Genomic DNA, 23806 nt, shown 5'->3' with positions numbered 1-23806 from the left:
AGGGCACACTGGGACGAGATGCAACACATATAGCACTTGCCCAAAGAACACCAGAAACGTGCCCAGCAGGTTGTGGAAGGACAGGCCATATCCAACAACCAGATAAGATCAGCACTAGACTCGGCAGACACGGCAGCACGAGCGATCAACACAGCGGTAACCATTCGCAGGCATGCATGGTTAAGAAGCTCTGGATTCAAGCCAGAGATCCAACAAGCGGTGTTGAACATGCCATTTAACCAAGAACAATTGTTTGGGCCGGAAGTGGACACAGCTATTGAAAAGTAAAAAAAAAAAAAGACACAGACACGGCCAAAGCCATGGGCGCGATCTACTCTCCACAAGTCAGAGGCACCTTTAGGAAACCACAATTCAGAGGAGGTTTTCGACAGCAAACACCAGAGCCTTCCACCTCTCAAACCCGACCCACCTATCAGGCATAATATCAAAGGGGAGGGTTTAGTGGTTCCTATAGAGGACAGTTCCCAAGAGGAAGGGGAAAGAAAGTTCCAGGCAACCAAAACAAGCCAGACCAAACAGTGACTTCAATGTCACAAAACCCAAACACTTATCACCAGTGGGGGGGAGGCTAACCGCATATTATCAAAACTGGACACATATTACCACAGACGCATGGGTCCTATCAATTATCCAACATGGTTATTGCATAGAATTCACAAATTTCCTGCCAGTTGTGCCACCAAGAGCACACAATATGTCCAAACAACACTTAGACCTATTACAAATAGAAGTGCAACCACTATTACAAAAACAAGCAATAGAGCTAGTACCCAACCATCAGACAGGAACAGGCGTCTACTCACTATATTTCCTAATTCCAAAAAAGGACAAAACATTAAGACCTATCTCAGAACACTGAATCTCGTCATCAAATCAGACCACTTCCACATTGTAACACTTCAAGACGTGGTTCCCTTACTAAAAAAGGAGGACTGCATGTCAACATTAGATCTCCCAGAAAATACTTAAGGTTTGTAATAAAAGGCATACACTATCAATTCAGAGTGCTACCGTTCGGGATAACAACGGCCCCAAGAGTATTCACCAAATACCTACCAGTAGTAGCCGCTCACATAAGGAAACAGCACATGCACGTATTCCCATATTTGGACGACTGGCTAATAAAAACAAACACTCAACAACAATGTCTTCACACGCAGTACGTCATAGAAACTCTACACAAACTAGGGTTCTCTATAAATTACCAGAAATCAAATCTGCAACCATCCCAAATACAACAATACTTGGGAGCAACACTCAACACAAAGAGCAATTGCCACTCCAAGTCCACAAAGGGTCCAAGCATTCCAAAATGTATCATCAAGCATACAGTAAAACCAGCACTACCCAGTAAGGTTTATAATGAAACTTCTAGGCATGATGTCTTCATGCATAGCCATTGTCCCAAATGCAAGGTTACACATGAGGCCCTTGTAACAGTGCCTAGCAAAACAATGGACACAAGCACAGGGTCAACTTCAAGATCTAGTGTTGATAGACCGCCAAACACACTTCTCGCTTCAGTGGTGGAACCCTATAAATTTAAACAAAGGGCGGCCATTCCAAGACCCAGTGCCTCAAGCTGTTATCACAACAGATGCTTCCATGATAGGGTGGGGAGCACTCTTCAACAAGCACAGCATACATGGCCAATGGGACAATCATCAAAAACAATTTCACATAAATCATTTGGAACTGCAGCGGTGTTTCTAGCAATAAAAGCATTTCAACCACTGGTAGCCCACAAACACATCCTTGTCAAAACCGACAACATGACAACAATGTATTATCTCAACAAACAAGGGGGGGACACACTCGTCACAACTGTGTCTCTTAGCACAAAGAATTTGGCATTGGGCAATTCACAATCACATTCGCCTGATAGCACAATACATACCAGGCATTCAGAATCAGTTAGCCGACAATCTGTCGAGACCACCAGCAAACTCACGAATGGGAAATTCATCCCCAGATCCTACAGGATCACTTCCACCGCTGGGGAACACCAAACATAGACCTATTTGCAACAAAAGAAAACGCAAAATGCCAAAACTTCGCGTCCAGGTACCCACACCCTCAATCCAAAGGCAATGCACTATGGATGAGTTGGTCAGGGATATTTGCTTACACTTTTCCCCCTCTCCCGCTCATTCCTTATCTGGTCAACAAACTAAGTCAAAACAAACACAAACTAATACTCATTGCACCAACCTGGGCTCGCCAACCGTGGTACACAACACTGTTGGACTTATCAGTTGTACCCCTCACAAAAGTACCAAACATACCAGATCTGTTAACACAACACAAACAACAGATCAGACACCCGAATCCAGCATCGCTCAATCTAGCGATCTGGCTCCTGAAGTCTTAAAATTCAGACATTTAAATCTTACACAAGAGTGTATGGAGGTCATTAAACAAGCAAGAAAACAAACAACAAGGCATTATTACGCAAACTAATGGAAAAGATTTGTTTGCTACTGCCACACTAACCAGATCCAACCTCTACATGCCTCCACAAAGGACATTGTAAGTTACTTATTACACTTACAAAAGTCTAATCTAGCATTCCCTTCCATTAAAATACATCTCACTGCAATATCTGCCTATCTGCAGATTACTCATACAACATCGCTTTTTAGAATCCCAGTCATTAAAGCCTTTATGGAGGGACTAAAAAGAATCATACCCCCAAGGACACCACCAGTACCTTCGTGGAACCTTAATATTGTATTAACACGACTCATGGGCCCACCATTCAAACCCATGCATTCTTGTGAAATGCAATATCTGACTTGGAAAGTAGCCTTTCTAATAGCTATCACATCACTTAGAAGAGTAAGTGAGATACAATCATTTACTATTCAAGAACCCTTTATACAAATACATAAACATAAAGTGGTTCTCTGTACAAATCCGAAATTCTTACCAAAAGTCATATCACCATTCCTCCTAACCAAACTGTGGAACTCCCAGTCTTCTTTCCACAACCAGACTCAGTAGCCGAAAGAGCATTGCATACATTAGACATAAAAAGAGCACTAATGTATTACATTGTCAGAACAAAACAATTTCATAAAACAAAAGAATTGTTTGTATCCTTCCAAAAACCTCATGCAGGTAATCCTATATCCAAACAAGGCCAGATGGATAGTTAAATGTATTCAAACTTGCTATATTAAGGCAAAAAGAGATTTACGTATTACACCAAGAGCACATTCCACGAGGTAAAAAGGCGCCACAATGGCTTTTCTTGGGAATATACCTATGACAGAAATTTGTAAGACAGCCACGTGGTCTACGCCTCATACATTTACTAAGCATTACTGTGTAGATGTGTTAGCAACGCGACAAGCCACAGTAGGACAGGCTGTATTGGGAACATTATTTCAGACAACTTCAACTCCTACAGGCTAAACCACTGCTTTTTGGGGAGATTACTGCTTGTTAGTCTATGCACAGCATGTGTATCTGCAGCTACACATGCCACCGAACGGAAAATGTCACTTACCCAGTGTACATCTTTTCGTGGCATGAGACGCTGCAGATTCACATGCGCCCTCCCACCTCCCCGGTAGCCTGTAGCTAAAGTATTGTAAATATGTAAATAAATATTCTTTTGATACACATTAAGTACATACATAACTACTCCATTGCATGGGCACCTCTAGTATACTCACAACTCCTACCTCACCCTCTGCGGGGAAAACAATCTAAGATGGAGTCGACGCCCATGCGCAATGGAGCCGAAAGGGAGGAGTCACTCGGTCTCGTGACTCGAAGACTTCTTCGAAGAAAAACAACTTGTAACACTCCGAGCCCAACACTAGATGGCAGGATAATGCACAGCATGTGAATCTGCAGCGTCTCATGCCACGAACAGATGTACACTGGGTAAGTGACATTTTCCATTTATATATGGTTTACTGTCATTCGATTGTTTTACTTAAAAGGCTTATTAGGGGAGGTACCTTGTATGTGCACCGTCTGCTGATATCTGGATTTAATCTGTATATCCATATAGCACACTCAGGAGGTGAACGCCATTTCTCCATGTCACCACCTTAATTTTGTTACATTAATGTCGCTGAAAGAGCTTTGCACACACTAGATGTTGAACGAGCTCTTATGTATTACATTGACAGAACTAAATGTTTTAGAAAATCAAAACAGCTTTTTGTAGCATTTTCAAAACCTCACAAAGGCAATCCAATTTCCAAAAATTGAATAGCAAGATGGATAGTCATGTGTATTCAAACTATTTATCTGAAAGCTAAGACAATTACCAACAACTCCTAGACCCCACTCTACCAGAAGAAAGCTGCATCTATGACCTTTTTAGGAAACATTCCTGTAGCAGAATTAAGGCTGTTACTTGGTCACTAAGCACTACTGTGTGGATTAGTGGTTCCCAGCCGTTAGATTGAGGACCCTCATTGATTCACTACTGGAAGCCAGGGACCCCCAAGCAATTTGTACAATTTTAATTTCAAACGTTAAAACAGTAATTTGCAAAAATACACAAACAAGTCCGCAACAAACAATATTTTAACATTGTATAAGCACTGGAGTTGGGGAAAACAGAGGACACTAGCTAACAATAAGCATGGATATGACAGTCTTAAAGAGTAACACAGTGAAAACACCACAAAAAACCCAAAAGTCAGTCTTCACACCAGTTTAGAAAAATAGATTATATTTTTATAAATAAAACAACTAAAATGACAAAAATCCAATAAGTAAAAGTCAGGATATGAATTTTTAAAGATTAAAAGTGTGAATAGCGCTTAGAAGCAGTATCCCAGATACCATCTGAAGAGTGAAGAACTAAGAGAGCCCAGTCCGACCCTGCCCACGTATCTTGCTCAAGCACATGTACTTGCTCGCCTGTCCACACCCTGCACTCCTACATTCCACAGACACACACAACCCTGCTCAACTGCTCATTTGTTACCAATATAGAACACTTACTGAGCAACACTACATTGCACATTGTCTTGTTGCATGATCACACAGCGCACTGCTACATTTTACAGTGGCTACAGGCCTGGACACTCACAGCGCTGTTATGTTACATATTTACCCCAAAGAGCACTGCTATAGTGCTCCGAAAACATAAATACATCTAAAATCACAAACCTATGCTTCATCGCCTGTGCCTAGCCAAAAAACAGAAATGTCCAAACCATTCAGACTTTTAAAGCTGCAATTAAAGGTGCAGATCCTCAGATTACTTTCCCCATGACTTTTATTTTTTATATTTGTTATATAACTGGCACGTGTACCAGGGAAAACTGGCCTGGCTTCTTAATGTCAGTGCTACCCAAAGCCCGAACAGGGGAGTGATGATCAAAGGATGAGGTAGACAATGTCATCCTGGAGAAAGGGCACTTTAGAAGTGTCTTGACATTTACAGCGCCAAGTAGCCATGTAAGACGTACCTGTATATCGACTTCAGCACAAAGTGTATGTGTGGCGTGCCTGTACTTTTTAAGCCCATTGCATACATTTTAAACACTAAGTGGCAACTTCATTATGGCGTGTATACACGCAGAGTCCAAGTGATATAAATGTATGTATGAAGCTAGTTTAAATGGGCTTCTACATTTAAGTCCTGGAAGGTCGCTTCAACTGTGTGTACAAAAAAAATGCAGAGTTCAGATTTATCTGTACAAGAGGTCACTACAAGCGCCTGTATACTTGAAAGAACCACATACATGCAACATTTAGCTGTGCCTGTTCTTTTTGTGTGCTGGGAGTTTTTCACTTTTCAATAATTTAAATATAACCATAATGAAATACAAGCTTGGCTGTTTGTTCAGTAAGCACTCAAAGTACATTTTAGAAGTGCCTTCACATTTTAAGTGTGCTAGCCAGGTTACATGTGCTTGTACCATGTACCTATGAGGAGGGCAGTATACATGTGCCTTGTCAGGTCTGGGGGCGGCTTCACTGTGAGATAGTTAGACAAACTTGTCCCCTCGCACAAAGCATGAGTACATCGGTATTCTTTGACGACTGGCAAACCTGAATACATTTGGGTAATGCTGCAGAACTCATCGTATGTCTGGATCTGGTGGAGCCGGGCGGCTTGCTTATCATGGCACACCTGGATGAATACACAGCTTCATATTAGTTCAGTATCTGGTGCATAACTGCGCCTAATACCTTTTTATTTACGGCCACCGCATGCAGCGCTTGGGCAGGAGTATTTTGATGGTCGTGTGGTTATCAAGAGCTCATCCCTCTCGCCGAGCTGGTACTGACTACTACAATATAAACACCAACACTGCTGTGCAAGAGCAAGTCCGGGCGCTTGAGAACTGCGGACCCCCTGGGAATGTCTCAGACCCCCGGGGGTCCACGGACCACAAGTTGGAAAACGCTGGTGTAGATGTTTTACCTTGCCAGCAAGCATATGTTGACCAGGCAGTGCTCAGGACACTTTTTCAAGCTGCTTCAACATCTACAGGCTAGCCACGGCTTACTTGGAGTGGACTGCTTTACAGTCTGTGCAAAGCATGCCCTCGAACAGAAAATGTTACTTCACCAGTAGACATCTGTAAGTGGCATTTAGTGCTGTAGATTCGCAGGCGCCCTCCCTCCTTAACAGATGCCTGTAGTCGTAGTAAAATTCTTCCACAAATATTGTACATATGTCTACGCACTGCATGGACATCCTTTTTTACATATTTTTTTTTTAGATGTATACACATAAACCTGCGGGAAAACAAATAAAATCTAACAAAGGGTTTGATGCCCATGTGCACTGTCACAGGGAGGAGTCACTCGATCTCGTGACTCAAAAACATTCTTAGAAGAAAAACACCTTTTAACATTCAGAGCTCAACACTAGAGGGCGGACCTATGCAAAGCATGTGAATCTACAGCACTACATGCCACAAACAAATGGCTACTGGGTAAGTAACGTTTTTCTTTTCCAGTGAATAAATATATGTACAGTTCTCAAAAAATGATTCACTGCACTTAATGAACTCCACAAAAGTAATTTATTCAAGCTTCTCGGCAACCACCAATGCATTTCAACGCTGAAGAGTCTTGCTCACGGCTACTGAGTACTAATGACTATCAGTCCTGCAAGCAATGAGGCATTCTCGATCCTGTAGTTTAACACTTATTTCGCACAATAAACAAAAAACTGTGACAAAACAAATCAGCAATGATGATGCAAACATATTATAATTTAGTCTATAAACCAAGCGCTGAACATGTAATGAGTGCCGCGTGGTGGATAATGTGGGAGTCTCTAGCAAGCATGTGACGCTGCTGTTACATGATGTAAGGATGGTCAAGGGATTCTCATGGACCTCAATCTAGATGACTTCATGTCCTGAAAAAACAAGGACAGGTATAATATAGGCAAGTCTAATTGGCAAGTAAAATTGTGCTTGAAATAGTTGCAATGGCGTATGATTCAATCATGTTGCCAGTGGTGTAAGTGACTCTGTAATGGGGCAAGGGTCACTGTCTCTCACACTGCTAGTGCCAACCAGTAGGTGCCTAGTCAGCTGTGAGCCTGCTTAGTGAAAATACTTACTAAATATGTGGCCTGCTTAATCACGCAACACATTAAACAAGACTGTCCATGTGCCTGCCTCAATATAGGCTGAGTGCCAGTAATGCAGACTTTCAACCATTAGCTTCTTCACCTTCTCAAAGAGGTAAAAACTCTTCTGTTAGAGGGTGCCTTAGTCCTTTCCACACAGATACTACAACACAGGAGTATATTCCCTATATTCTATAATACCCAAAAAAGACTGGAGGCTCAGGCCGATACTGGACCCGCGTTCTCTCAGTAGTTGCAGTCCGTCAGAGCACTTTCACATGGTGACACTAAAGGATGTAATACTGCTCCCGTAAGAAGGCCACTTAATGAGACTGTTCGACCTGAAGGACACATCATATTCTGATGTACCCTGCACATATCCGATATCTCAAGACTATGGTAAGTGAACCTTATTACCAGTTCAAAGTGCTACCGTTTGAGGGTGATCACAACCCTAGGAGCATAGCAGTAGCGGCATCCTACTTGAGAAGACACAATATTCATTTATTCCTATATCTGGATGATTGACTGATCAGGATACACAGTTCACCATCAGTCTGTTAAATTGGGGTTCACCATTCATGCCACCAAATAACATTTACAGCCTCTTCAGATGCAGCCATATCTGGGAGCAATCCTCAGTTTGGAATCCTCCACAGCATACCCCAGTGCCGAGGGTTCTCAGTCTCTGAAATTAGCTGGCTCCTTTTCTGCCACATCACTTGCCTGCCAAATCAGTGATGTGCCTTCTAGGCAAAATGTAATTCTGTATAGCAATAGTTCCTTATGCCATACTCCACATGCAAGCTTTACAGGAGTGTCTAGCATCTCGGTGGTCACAAGCAGGGTTGGGTGAGAGGGACAGTTTAGAGCAGAGGTCTTCAAACTTTTTCAGGCTGAGCCCACCATGTAAACTTTTTTAGACGTTGAGGCCCCACCACGCCCCCTACCACCCGTCGTCAAAAAATGCTGGAAGCTGGTACCCTGCATCAACAGCCATTCCCATCCAGGTTGTATAGGGAAAATAATGCTAAATAACATAAGAGTGCATAGTAAACTGAAGTCTTTGCAGTGCTTGTGGTTAAGTGACAGATGCTTATTACAAAGTTCGAATGAAAAGTCTCATAGAAATATTTTGCACAAAAAAAAATATAATCCTGCTTTATTTTTCACATAACACAAAATTTGGTATGGATTAATAAAAACACTAGCTATGTCTGGCAGACAGACTTGTCACAGATTGTTAATGAATGAGTCTGCAACTAACAGCTGCACAGTAAAGCATTTATATCTGCCCTACAGAAGAAGTGATGACACATGGCATATTTCATAACATTTGTTATATCAGACAGTGACGTTAGTCATGGTCAAATTAATTCTTCCTAACTAGGGACATCTTAAGGGTTCTGGGGGCCCTGGCCAAACATATTTTGGGGACCCTTGCTCGGAACAGATTATAATTTCTGATCCAGTTTCAGCTGTTTCATGCAGTCTTTGGACAGGTCACTGACAGTGCACAAGCACACTGGTCTAAATTCTAAATGTGTTTACATCTCATATTTAGGAATGTGATGTATGTTTTCATTATTTCAATACAGAAACAGCTCACTAATATTACTGCAAATAATCTCTGTGACACTCTCTCGATTCTCATGTGAGGTCCTGCTTTGATCTAATAGAAGCCTTTTTATGTATATTGCATGAGACTTAAACACATTTGTCTGCCAAATGTCTGTAATAGACTCTCACACAGCGCCTACATTAAGCATAAATTAAAGAAAAACGCTATATGATCTGTTTAAGAACTATACAAGGTCATCAGGAGGAGACTCACTCCAGAACAGAGCTGGTGCTATCAGGGGGCCCCCTGAAAAGCTGGGGCCCAGGGTCACAGTCCACTTTGCCCATGACTTTAAAAGTCTCTAAGTCACAAGTAAATAAAGTGCTTTGCCCAAGGATCACAGGATGTTGATCAGATGCCGGGACTCAACCTTGCTTCTTCAGAGAGTCAGTCACTGTGGCAGTAACGCCACATCCTCTGCTCGTCTAAACATTCGATGTTCCCACTAGTAGTGAGACGAAAAGAAAAGGACAAAGACTTTATAAAAACGCTCTCCACGCTTGCCTGCCTGTGAATAAAGTCTTCAGGAATGCAGCCCGCTTCAAAACCTTGCAGTGAAAGTCAGTAGCAGTGAGGTTACAAACCAGGATAACCTCTGAGGGGAAGGCTTCAGCAGCATGGCAAAGGGCAGCAACCCAATGTGAAACTCCGCAACCACGAGGCAAAAGGCAGCAGCAAAGTGAAATTAATTTTCTGATTTCTCCCCGCAAAATGTGCGGCAACATTGGAAGGTGAAATGGCATGGTGGAGTGTGCGCCCCCCGGGGGTCGAGCCCCACACTTTGAAGACCTATGCTTTAGATATTGTAGTAATGGTTCAACCCAGGGTCCACCACTCGTTGCAATGGAGAGTCAGCCATTTTGTGGACCTAGCCACACAAGTGACTATCCCCACAGATGCATCACTCGGAGTGAGGTGGATATGAGCAAGACATGACAGTCCAGGGTTCTTGGGCCAATCATCAGAAAACGCGACATATCAATGTGCTGGAGCTCGGTGATTCAGATGGCTCTAAAAGCCTTCTTCTCCGTTATAAATAGGGAGACCGTTCTTCTCCCAACCAACACGACGGGATTGTAGTTGATTCAGAAACAGGGAGAAACTTACTGGATACAGTTGGCACAGGACATCTGACACTGGGCTGTCTGCCATCACATTCTCTCCCAGGAGCACACAATACAGTGGGCGGCCTGCTAAGCAGGATGTAGCAACAAGTCCAAAAGTGGAAACCCAGTCCCCAAGTCCTCCACCGTTACTTCCATTGGTGGGGAACACTGAACGTTGATCTGTTTGCCACTGTATAAAACGCAAAATGCCAAAACTTCATCTAAAAAATACCACCATCCACAGTCTATAGGCATTGCTCTCTGGATGAATTGACCAGGGATATTTATGTAGGCTTTTCCACCTGTAAGACAAGGGGACCAAGTCCAAGAGTCGCGACAGTGTCGAGAGTGGGCAGGAGCCCAAGAAATGCCAGCTGAGGGTGCAAGGAAGCTGACACCTTTTGGGAGAAGCTTGGTGTTCTGCAAGAACGAAGAGGACTAGGAACTTACCCTTTGGAGGATGGATGTCCCACGTCGTGAAGAAGCTTGCAGAGGTGTTCCCACGCAGAAAGACCGCAAACAAGCCTTGCTAGCGGCAAGGGTCGCGGTTAGGGTTTTTGGATGCTGCTCTGGCCCAGGAGGGACCAGGATGTCGCCACTTGGATGAGGAGACAGGGGGGGGCGCCCAGCAACGTAGGGAGCCCTCACAGAAGCAGGCAGCACCCGCAGAAGTACCTGAACAGGCACTTGGAAGAAAAGTGAACCGGAGTCCACCCGAAGTCACAAAAGGGAGTCCCACGATGCCGGAGGACAACTCAGAAGGTTGTGCACTGCAGAAAAGAGTGTCGGGGACCCAGGCTTGGCTGTGCACGAAGGAAATCCTGGAAGAGTGCACAGGAGCCGGAGCAGCTGCAAATCACGTGGTACCCAGCAATGCAGTCTAGCGTGGGGAGGCAAGGACTTACCTCCACCATACTTGGATTGAAGAGTCAATGGACTGTGGGAGTCACTTGGACAGAGTTGCTGAGTTCCAGGGACCATGCTAGTCGTGCTGAGAGTGGACCCAGAGGACCGGTGATGCAGTTTTTTGTTGCCTGCGGTTGCAGGGGGAAGATTCCGTCGACCCACAGGAGATTTCTTCAGAGCTCCTGGTGCAGAAAGGAGGCAGGCTACCCCCAGAGCCTGCACCACCTGGAAACAGTCGAGAAAGCCGGCAGGATGAAGCGATAGAAGGTTGCTAGTAGTCGTCTTGCTACTTTGTTGCGGTTTTGCAGGCGTCCTGAGCAGTCAGCGGTCGATCCTTTGGCAGAAGGTGAAGAGGGAGATGCAGAGGAACTCTGATGAGCTCTTGCATTCGTTATCTGGTGAGATCTCCAAAGCGGAGACCCTAAATAGCCAGAAAAGAAGGTTTGGCTACCTAGGAAGGAGGATTGGCTACCAAGAGAGGTAAGAGCCTATCAGAAGGAGCCTCTGACGTCACCTGCTGGCACTGGCCACTCAGAGCAGTCCAGTGTGCCACAAACACCTCTGTTTCCAAGATGGCAGAGGTCTGGGACACACTGGAGGAGCTCTGGGCACCTCCCCTGGGAGGTGCAGGTCAGGGGAGTGGTCACTCCCCTTTCCTTTGTCCAGTTTCGCGCCAGGGCTGGGGGGGGATCCCTAAACCGGTGTAGACTGGCTTATGCAGAGATGGGCACCATCTGTGCCCATCAAAGCATTTCCAGAGGCTGGGGGAGGCTACTCCTCCTCAGCCTTCACACCTATTTCCAAAGGGGGAGGGTGTTACACCCTCTCTCAGAGGAAATCCTTTGTTCTGCCTTCCTGGGCCAGGGCTGCCTGGACCCCAGGAGGGCATAAACCTACCTGAGGGGTTGGCAACAGCAGCTGCAGTGGAGACCCGAAAGGCAGTTTGGCAGTACCTGGGTTCTGTGCTAGAGACCCGGGGGATCATGGAATTGTCCCCCCAATGCCAGAATGGAAAGGCTTAATTATGTTGAGTTTTAGGTTCTAGGATGCACCTTTAGTTGTAGATATTGTGTGCGCTCATGTTTAGTCTTGAATCCATGGTGATCCCCAGATATTTGGTGGAGTCCGCCAGAATTAGCTTGCAGTTCAGAGCATCCAGATTGTTCAGCCATTCATGGATCTGTGATGATTGTCTGTGGTTGGATTTCAGTCTTTTCTTGGTTGAGTCTGAGGTGGGTGGGTCAATAGCCAGTTTTGAACTTTGAGCATGATATTAAGCTGGCGTATGTCATTCAAAGAGGATATTTCCAGGTAAAGCTGTCTCATATCCTCACTAAGGTGATAGACAATGTTTTCTTTGATTATTACAGTGAGGGGGTCCATGTTGATGCAATGACTGTCGGTGAAAGGACTGAGCTTTGAGGGTACACCTTGGGTGATGGCAGAAATGTCAGAGTTGAGTTGTTTATTTTTATTAGTTGAAGCGGTCATGCAGATATGAGGTGAACCGCTGCAGAATTGTGGTGTCTACCCAAATTCATTGTTGGAGGGAGTCCACAAGTAGCTTGTGGTAGACTGTGTCAAAGGCCAATGACAGGTTTAGGAGGATGAGCTTGTTGCATCTGTTTGTTTCAGAGATTTGTGTAAGTCATCTGCTATATTTAGTATTGTTTCTGTGCTGCATCCCTTCTTTGGAAAGCATCTGTGCTTTAGATGTACATGCACACTTCCTCCTCAAGGGACGCCTTTGGCTGTTGAAGTAATCAATCTTTTATATTTTCTATCTTTTTGAATGGACATCTCTCTCTCTTTCATATAACATGTCGCTTTACTTAATCCTCACTCGCTACGCAGGAAAACAGTCGTAACAATGGAGTTGATGCACATGCGCATTACCAGTAAAAGGAGTTGTCCTAATACCTTGTGACTCAAAAGACGACTTTGAAGGATAACAACTTTCACACATCCGGGCCCAAATCTAGATGGCACGAGCATGGACAGCATGGGTATCTACAGCCACGCATACCTTGTGCATTTGCTTATATTGTACGTGAAAGAGCCCCCTTTGGCATGGTTGGCTCCTCACATTTTGCCTGATATTGGTGCTGACTTGACTGAGTGTGTGCTGAGATCCTGCTAACCACCCCCGCACCAGTGTTCTTTCCCAAAAACTGTACCATTGTTCCCACAATTAGCACACCCCTGGCACACAGGTAAGTCTCTGGTAAAAGGTACCCTTGGTACCAGGGCCCGGTGACCAGGTAAGGGTCCCCAAAGGCTGCTGCATGTATTATGCCACCCTGGGGGACCCATCACAAAGCACATACACACAGCCATTGCAGCTTGTGTGTGCTGGTGGGGAGAAAAGGACTAAGTCGACATGGCTTCCCTCTCAGGGTGCCATGCCCACAAACCACTGCCTGTGACATAGGTAAGTCACCCCTCTAGCAGGCCTTAGAGCCCTAAGGCAGGTTGCACTATACCACAGGTGAGGGCATAGTTGCATGAGCAATATGCCCCTAAACTGCCTAATCCTTTCTTAGACCTTGTAAGTGCAGTGTGGCCATACAGACTACATGAGCTAAGAGTTTTATTACGAACTCCACAGCTCCATAATGGCTTCACTGAAGTCTGAGAAGCTTGGTATCAAATGGCTCAGCACAATAAACCCACACTGATGCCAGTGTTGGATTTATTGCTAAATGCACCCAGAGGGCATCTTAGAGATGCACCGTGTATTTTATCCTAACTTCTAGTGCAGGGCTGACCGGTCTGTGCCAGACTGCCACTTCCAGATGAGTTTCTGACCACATGGTGTGAGAGCCTTTGTGCTCTCTTTAGCCAGCAAAACAAAGCCTGCACTGGGTGGAGTTGCTTCACATCTTCCCTCTGCAGGAAGTATAACACCTAGCAGTGAGCCTCAAAGGCTCAGGCCTCTTGTTACAGTGCCCCAGGGCACTCCAGCTAGTGGTGACTCCAGCTCTATAGGCCTGTCTCCAGCTTCTGAAGCCCTGCTAGGAAAAGGCGACAAATATTGCTGGACCGGTGACCTCTTAAAAGCCTCAAGAGGACTGCCTGCACCCCAGGGGACCAAGATCTCCTGTGGACAAGCGGCCCTGTCCAAAAACAAACACCAACAAAGGACTCCATAACCTCCCCCCCCATCCGCGAGTCCTGCCCACTCTGCACATGACGCCCATTGCCCATGTCCAGGTGGCCCAACCGACTAAAGATGGTCCCCAGGTGACTCTGACCTAGTGTGCACCCTGGGTTGACCCCTCCTGTCCAAAATGATGATGTCTGCAGCCTAAACTTAGAGGACCTCCCTGACCGCAAGGGAACCAGATGAAGATACCTGACGCCCAAAGGTACCTCTGAAACCGCAGCCCCCTGGCCTTGGGGAATCTGACCACCGGTCCAGCAGGTGGCCCCTCCTCCTTGTCCAGCTGTGGTTTTCTGGAACCCACCCCCTGGACCTAGCCTGCAGCATCTTTGTGGACCCCCCCTCACCCCTGGGATCCTCCTATTTCAAAGCATTTTGAGCCATGCGCTGTTTGCGCCCTGAACCCAGCCACTCCTGTGCCATTGAGGGTGTGTTTAGTGCATTCCCCCCCGTGCTCTCCTAAACCCCCAAGGTCTGCTCTCCAAAGACGTGGTTACTTACCTGCAAGTAGGCCCCATTCTCCATAGGACTCCTTTTTAGGGTCGAGCCTGCGTCGCTTGTGCATGCGTTTTGCTTGCGAGACGCTTTAGAAATTAGAAAAGGTCTTGGAGCCCCGTCCACGTCACGTCAGTGTCTTTCATTGGTTCGTGGGCTTGCCTGTTAAAATCTGCCTGCTTTCATTAGTGGAAGGCACGCATACGTCATGCCTTTTCCAGTGGTTAGCCCTCCTCAAGCGCAGCGACCAAGTACTGAAAACATGCGAAGTTTGCTGTCAGGTTTGTGGACTACTTTTTATCCTTTGTTCGCAGCGCGAGCTTGCTTGGCAGAAGTCGAGCGCTTTGCATAACATCGACCCTGTTAGAAAGTTAATTTCACTTTTGCCGGTTATGTAGATAAATGCACTTTTGCTGATAGGTTTCACTACGAGTGAACTGTAGCAGCACAATCGCGCTTTTTTTCTCCATTCAGTGTGGTAAGAAAAATCCACTATTGCTGTAACTCGGTTAAATGCGAGGCCCTATTGCATTGCAAATGCTTGTTAAAAATTACATCATATTTGACCTCTGCAACCTGGGCTGCCCCTTGTTGCTGGTGGTGGGTGTTTGACGTTAACCTGAACCCCTACCTGTGGACATCCTAACCCCCAGAGACTGAAACTGTAAGTCTTCTGATTACCTTGAAACTGTTCCATCTTTTTCTGCCCCCTAGAATTCTTTCTGAAAATTGCACTGTCAACTTTTAAAACAGATATTTGCTATTTTCTCAAACCATTTAATATGCCAAATTGGAACAAATGGGTATTGATACATATATTGGATACTTGCTTGGAAATGTACTTACCAGCAACTTGAATCTTGTGGTTCTAGAAATGAAGTAAAAAAAATATATTTTTGCTATATAACAACCATTGCCTGGAGTTAGTCATTGAGTGTGTGTGCTTCATTTTTTGCCTGTGTGTGTACACCAAATGCTTTCCACTACACTCTGAAAAGCCTAACTGCGCGACCACACTACCATATTAGTATTATCTACTTCAGCCTCTGTGAAACCTCTGGGCAAACCCCTGGACTCTGTACACACTAGCTCATTTTGATATAGTATATACAGAGCCAGCTTCCTTCAGTAAGTAACATTACCCTTTTGTTATCAATCCCAGAAATTAGTTGAGCTATCTCATTTTGAAATTTAAACAGATTTAATACTTCACATGGTCACTTCTATTGTATCACAGTAACACAGAAGACCAGCTGCCAAATAAATAATTGGATTGAAGCAGCTGTTAATAATAAATGGTCAGTATGGATATCATGGCTATTCCAATGAAAACTTTGATATTTTTTCCACAGCGTCATTAGTTTAGCTACAAAGTGTGCTATGCCTAGTTTCCGGATGCACCTTAGAGCAAATGGAATGGTAGCCATGGTCTTCAAAACATTGGATGATACACACCATCATCAGGTATGCAAATACATACAAAAATGTATGTGATTATGTAATGTAGCTGTTAAATGCAGTTTGTTGATTAGGAAAGTATGTTGATTATGATGGTAGAATTGAGTTGGATGTTTGTGTGCTTCTTCAGGCACCTGTAATTGTTATGGCTGATTCATGTCTGTGGTACTGGAACTGTGCCACAGTTGCAGGTGGCAAGACCATAGATCATGTACATCTGTCATGCCACTGCTGACACTGGTTACCTACTCATTTTCAAATGACGCACTATTACTGGGATATGCTGCAGTAGAGATTTGTGGACTCCTTATTTGAAGATGTATTTGTCATTGTATTTTCTTGCATGTAATTTCATTTTATAGGCTTGTATGTTTAAATCAGTAAAACCAACAAGCTTGTTCACTACCATGTCTACAGTCCAGTCTGAAGATCATATGAGACATTTTAGTAAGCTTGTTCTCAGATTCTGTCAATATGGCAGGGCAGAAATAAGCAGTGGGATATCAACTCTGTATTCACTGTGCTTTGGTGTAGAGTTGACCAACTGTGTATGAGGCCATGATGCTAGACGTTCAACAAAAACAATCCAAAATCCAAAACGTGAAATCCCCCCAAAATTAGCAAACTATATTATAGGTCCCACCAAAGCTGTAAAATATAGAGAATGGTGCAAGTGCTATCCAACAGTCCATCCCTAATTAAGTGAAACTACTGAACATCTTGAAGCGTGTAGCACAATACTATGGTTGATGAGTTCAGTTAAGGTGGTATTACTTTGTTTTTGGTCAGTGAGAAAAGTAGTAATGGGTTAGTGATAGTGGTTGACAAAACTATTTATCAGTATCTAATGATGCAGATTGTTTTTGCCTATTTAGTACATCCAGATTTTGTTTTTGTTTTTGATTACCTGGTTTTGGACTCTTATTGTGAGTGTGTCTCGCTACTGATGTCTCACTTCTAGTAATTTAATGGACAATTGGACTGGCACGTGTTTTCCACCACCTGTCTCCCTTTTAAAATGAGGCCACTGTGATGCAGCTAGAGTAAGGAGCATTGGGCTGGCTACAGATGAAAATGAGCACTCAAGCTTGTGCTGACAAGCTGCACTCGAGAGATTTTAGGTGTGCACTTTCAGATAGGAACTTAAAGCTGCAGAATCCTCACAATTTAAATTATCCCCAGGCATCAGATTTCTCCACAGTAGTTCTGCACTCTGAGAGGTGGTTCAGTGCGAGCCTGCACAGATGTCGTTCCACCCTGGAAGTGGTCCTTAGAGGTCCCACTCCTGCGTGCTGATGTCTACTTTGTTTCGTGACTCCTGAAGCTGATCAGAAGCAGATTTTTAGATTTTTCTGCAAATTTCTCAAAAGTTTGCAAGGAATGTCACCTCCCAGGATGACAGTTTTTAAACTGTGTATGGACTGTCACAAACAGATGGCTGTGACAGATCCCCACAGGTTTGCCTGTGATGTCTTGGGTCGAGCCACAACTTTAAAACCTGCGGAGATTGTGCATTTATGAACCAGTAGACCCTCAGGGAACCTGAAGTGAAACTTTGTCACAAAGCCTAAAATGCCACGGTGCTGGGACTGTTCGAAGTACCATTCTAAGTCAAAAGCTCAATCCAGGTCCCAACGCCAGGATACCCTTGTGTGTAATAGTGGACTTCACAGATACATATAATTAGCATACCACTTCAAGGAGACTTTCTCAGGACAAAGAGACCTGACTCTAGCCTTTTGTTTGACTACCAAGGCTGGAACCAAACCTAGGGAACTGGGAAGAGCTGATCTGAACCAGTTTTTTAATGTTGGACAAACGGATGTCCCCCCACCCACAGGCTGGTCTTGGCATTAGTGGGATCTCAGAACCTGAAGGAACAGCAAGACACTGGACTGTGATAGAGGAAACACCATTGACAGCTGGGAGGACTAGTCCCCTAATGTAATGACGACTGTCTGCAGCTGAACCAAGAACTAGTGGGTCTCTCTGGGGCAGTTATGCTGCCCCTCTTACACCCCTTGAGAACCAATGAAGTAAGACCTGGACTTCTGTGTTCCAGCAGGAGATGAGCACCAGGAGCCAGGCCAAGTAGAAAGCTGGCGCAGGAAGCCAGATAAACCAGTCCCCACTGAGTACATCCTGTTTGAGGCCAGTAGGCCTTCTGAAAGTGTTTGTGGTGGCTAGAGCTCGCCAACAGGTGTAAAATGAGCTAAAGCTAGTTGAAATCAGCCCATCCACACCCAAATGTATGCACATTTAAAGAATTTGATTTTTCCCAAGGCACAAAGTGTGTGGGGTTCTACCAGTATTTCTCTTGATTCCCCTGGAAAAAGGGCCAAGCCTCCAGGAGTTTCTGCAATGTCAAATAAGTTACTGGGGAGAGGTGTGTGTGTGTGGTGGGGGGGGGGGGGGGTTTCCCTCCCCACAAAGTCTTAGTGTCCAGGGGTCCCCATCCCTGGGCCAGGGCTACATTCCATGAGGTCCCGAACCCTATTCCCAGGTCCCGCCTTCAGGAGAAGGAGAGAGTGTCACTGTGCTTGCCCATGTTGTGCTGCTTCCCAGGCCCATGACTGGGGCAATGGACAGGCTAGCACACAAGGCAGTCCACCCGCACAGTCTCTGGTGGGTGGAATGGAAGGGGAGTGACTCGTCTGGGTGTGCAGCCAACAGAGCAGTGCAGGAGGGGTCTCCTGGCATTGCCTCAACAATAAAAATGTCCCTGTGTGTTCCAGGCAGGACTAAGGCACCCAGTTGCTTAAAACAAAATAAGAGGCAAAAAGCTTTTCTGAGCATAGTGGGAGAGCCTCTAATATAATATTCACTACTCCATGGAGTTAGTGCCCCATAATGCCCTATGCAGCTGAATTTACATAAAGCTTTCTCTGTTTGTGGTGCCCCCAGAATTGGAGAGGCATCATCCTTATTTAAAAATACTCATGGGTCTGCACTAGGCAAGGCAGCTTCCCAAGAGTTAAGTAAAATTAACAGTATGCCTCCATTGTTATACAGCATGGGCGTGAAACAAACTCTAGGGATTGGTTCTATGATTACATTCTGGGTGTACCAGTCCCACAAAGAAATGGACTGTAGTGAGGATTTGGGTGAGGCCAACGGACTGGATACTTCTCCAGAAACTGGCGTGCTTTCTCCCCCTGGCGTGGCTATGGAGGAGGGAGATTCTTAAGCTATAGTGGAGAGGAGGGCAGCAGAAGTCCTGGACCTTCAACTGCCCTCCGTGGCCGTCAAGACTAACCTCTTGACTGAAATGCTGCAACCAGGAGCTTGCTTCTCAGAATCCCTGCCCTCATAGAAATCCTGCTAGGTACCTGGTCGAAACCCAGCACGGGGCTCCTGTGAACAGGATGATTGCCTGCCATCTCCACACACCTGGGGACCCACCTTATTTGACGCAACACCGTCTCCTGAGAACTTGGTGGTCAAAGCCTCTACCTCCTATGGCGCGTTCCTTCTGTTCTCCTAGTCTGGGAATCCAAAATGTTGGACTCAATTTGGAAGAAGGTTCCTTCTGCCAGCTTTGCATTGCAGTCCGTGAACCCTACATGCCTTTTGGGCTGTTATTCCCACACTGTAGGAAAGTGCCTCGTTTTGACATGTTTACCTCCATTTTTTACCTGCCATCTGAAACCTGCTAATCAGGTCCCCAGTGTCAGATCTCTTTCCCTAAGCTGTAAAACTGTTTACTCAACTGGGAAATCCTTTAGCCCCCTCTGTCAGTCCTTAGTAAATGGCACCTGTAGGAAAGCACCCCTTTTGACATGGTAACCCCCCAAGTTTTGCCTGGTTTCTGATGTGGCTTTGACTTAGTACACTGGGTCCCTTCTAATCAATTCCCCAGTGCCAGATTTATTTCCCAAAAACAGCACAGTTGTTTTGCACAATTGGCAAACTCTTTAGCTACCACTGTAAGTCCCAAGTAAATAACATCCCTGGTACCTAGGGTCTTGGGTACTAAGGACGGTCTCCTTAGCTGCAGCACAAACTGTCACCCTCAAGAACCCCTCACCTAACCCACACCAGTGCTGCCACTGCAGACTGCGTGTGTTTGTGCAGGGTAAATTGAAAACATGACGTTCAGTGGCATGTGTAGCTGCAGATACACATGCTGTGCATAGTCCGCCGTCTGGTTTTGGGTCGGAGTGTTACAAGTTGTTTTTCTTCGAAGAAGTCTTTTCGAGTCACGAGACCGAGGGACTCCTCCTACTTTGGTTCCATTGCGCATCGGCGTCGACTCCATGTTAGATTGTTTTTTTTCCGCCATCGGGTTCGGACGTGTTCCTTTTCGCTCCGTGTTTCGGGTCGGAAAGTTAGTCAGAATCAACGGAAAATTCGTCGGTATTGTTTCGTTCGGTATCGGGTTAGATTAGAATCGACACCGAATTTTGAAGAGCTCCGGTAGCCCTTCGGGGTAATTTCGATCCCCCGTCGGGGCCTGGTCGGCCCGACCGCGTGCAACATCGAGATTGATGGAACGGACCCCGTTCCGATTCTGTCCTAAATGCCACAGTAAATATCCCTATACAGACCAACATTTGGTCTGTAACTTGTGCCTGTCACCCGAGCACAAAGAAGAAACGTGTGAGGCCTGTCGAGCGTTTCGGTCGAGAAAAACGCTCCGAGACCGAAGAGCCAGAAGGTTGCAGATGACGTCCACGCCGACAGGACAACAACGGTTCGAGGAAGAGGGAGAAGAAGAAACATTCTCCATCCACGAATCGGATTCCGAAGAATTCGACGTCGAAGAAACCGTGAGTAAGACGTCGAAACAAGCATCACACAGAAAAACAGACAAAGCCCAGGGGACGCCACTGCCGACAGGCCATGGCTCAACCCATAAAGTAGGTGACCGTCCATCGGCACCGAAAAAGGGCGAGCTGATGCCGAGATCGTCCGACTCAGGTCGAGACACAGGCACGCAGCAATCTCGGGACAGAGAAACTGCCGCAGAAAAGGGTCGACACCGAGACAGCGGCACCGAAGCTGCTCGGCACAGAGATAGCGGCACCGAAGATGGTCGACGCCAAGAAGGTACAACACCGAAAAAGAGGAAAATCCCTTCGGAGCCGAAAACAACAAAAGACACGGTTTCGGTGCCAAAACGCCCAGCAACCGAACCGAAAGCCAGTTCCTACTCAGAGGAACAATCACTGTCCTCCCAACTTCAAAAACACAGATTTGAGGAGGAATTACAAACAACAGCTGTAGATCACACGCAAAAGCGGATCTTTATACAAAGTGGTACAGGGAAGATCAGCACCCTTCCCCCAATCAGAAGAAGAAGGAAACTAGATTTCCAACAACAAGAAAAAACACCACAAGCAAAAGTGGTAAAGAAGGTAACTCCACCACCCTCTCCACCACCGGCAACTCATATATCACTGGCACAGACTCCGTCACAATCACCAGCTCATACCACCATGAGCCAAGATGACCAGGACGCATGGGATCTCTATGACGCCCCAGTATCGGACAATAGCCCTGAGTCGTACCCCACTAAGCCCTCACCACCTGAGGACAGTACAGCGTATGCTCAGGTGGTAGCTAGGGCAGCAGAGTTTCATAACGTATCGCTACATTCAGAGCCTATCGAGGATGACTTCCATTTTAACACCCTGTCCTCCACCCATAGCAATTATCAAAGCCTTCCTATGCTCCCGGGAATGCTAAGGCACGCTAAACAAATCTTTAAGGAGCCAGTTAAAAGCAGAGCAATAACCCCAAGGGTGGAGAAGAAATACAAGGCACCACCCACAGACCCTGCTTTTATTACATCACAACTGACACCAGATTCAGTTGTCGTAGGAGCAGCTCGTAAAAGAGCCAACTCGCACACATCAGGCGACGCACCACCTCCAGACAAGGAGAGCCGAAAGTTTGATGCAGCCGGGAAAAGGGTTGCAGTACAAGCTGCAAATCAGTGGCGCATCGCCAACTCGCAGGCACTCCTAGCGCGATATGACAGAGCCCATTGGGACGAGATGCAGAATCTCATCGAGCACCTCCCCAAAGAATTCCAAAAACGGGCAAAACAAGTGGTTGAAGAGGGACAAAACATATCCAACAACCAAATCCGTTCTTCTATGGATGCAGCAGATACAGCTGCAAGAACTATAAATACTGCTGTAACGATAAGGAGGCACGCATGGCTGCGCACATCCGGCTTCAAACCTGAGATACAACAGGCAGTGCTCAATATGCCGTTCAATGAACAGCAATTGTTTGGACCAGAAGTGGACACTGCAATTGAAAAATTAAAGAAAGACACTGACACAGCTAAAGCCATGGGCGCACTCTATTCCCCGCAGGGCAGAGGCACATTTGGCACATTTCGCAAAACTACTTTCAGAGGAGGGTTTCGAGGTCAAGCCACACAAGCCAGCACCTCACAAACAACACCGTCTACCTACCAGGGACAGTATCAAAGGGGAGGCTTTCGGGGCCAATACAGAGAGGGCCAATTCCCAAGAAACCGGGGAAAATTTCAAGGGCCCAAAACCCCTCAAAACAAGCAGTGACTCACAAGTCACTCAACCCCTTCACACAACACCAGTGGGGGGAAGACTAAGCCAGTTCTACAAATCTTGGGAGGAGATAACAGACACTTGGGTCTTAGCAATTATCCAACATGGTTATTGCATAGAATTTCTCCAACTCCCTCCAAACGTCCCACCGAAAACACAAAATATGTCAAAACAGCATTTAGACCTTCTACAACTAGAAGTTCAAGCATTACTGCAAAAAGACGCAATAGAATTAGTACCAGGTCCACAAAAGAACACAGGAGTTTACTCACTGTACTTTCGAATACCAAAAAAGGACAAAACTCTGAGACCGATATTAGATCTCAGAACATTAAACACCTTCATCAAATCAGAACACTTTCACATGGTCACGTTACAAGACGTAATACCACTACTGAAACAGCAGGACTACATGACAACCTTAGATCTAAAAGACGCGTATTTCCATATACCGATACATCCCTCGCACAGGAAATACCTACGGTTCGTATTCAAAGGAATACACTACCAATTCAAAGTGTTGCCATTCGGAATAACAACCGCGCCAAGAGTCTTTACGAAATGTCTAGCAGTAGTAGCTGCACATATCAGAAGGCAGCAAATACACGAGTTCCCGTACCTAGACGATTGGTTAATAAAAACCAACTTGCTAACAAAGTGTTCACACCACACAGATTATGTTATACAAACCCTTTGCAAACTGGGTTTCTCCATCAACTATGCAAAGTCACACATTCTGCCGTGTCAAACACAGCAATACTTAGGAGCGACAATCAACACAACAAAGGGGATAGCCACTCCAAGTCCACAAAGGGTTCACGATTTTCATAAGGTGATACAAGCTATGTATCCAACACAAAAAGTACATGCAAAGATGGTATTAAAACTCCTAGGCATGATGTCCTCATGCATAGCCATTGTCCCAAA

General features: G+C 45.5%; 1 protein-coding gene across 4 annotated transcripts in view; it reads left to right on the top strand.

The window, feature by feature from the left end:
- The window catches only part of WAPL (WAPL cohesin release factor), a 769297-nt gene that overhangs the window by 205744 nt on the left and 539747 nt on the right, over positions 1 to 23806 (top strand). For all 4 annotated transcript variants that reach the window (XM_069240591.1, XM_069240593.1, XM_069240590.1 and 1 more), the window contains exon 8: positions 16232 to 16343. In XM_069240591.1, coding sequence (XP_069096692.1) covers positions 16232 to 16343 — 112 coding nt within the window. The remainder of the gene's footprint in view (positions 1 to 16231; positions 16344 to 23806) is intronic.

This window comes from Pleurodeles waltl, chromosome 6, assembly GCF_031143425.1.
Source record: "Pleurodeles waltl isolate 20211129_DDA chromosome 6, aPleWal1.hap1.20221129, whole genome shotgun sequence".
Lineage (NCBI taxonomy): Eukaryota > Metazoa > Chordata > Amphibia > Caudata > Salamandridae > Pleurodeles > Pleurodeles waltl.
The sequence above is the reverse complement of the archived record's forward strand: the minus strand, read 5'-3'. Positions and strand labels throughout refer to the sequence as shown.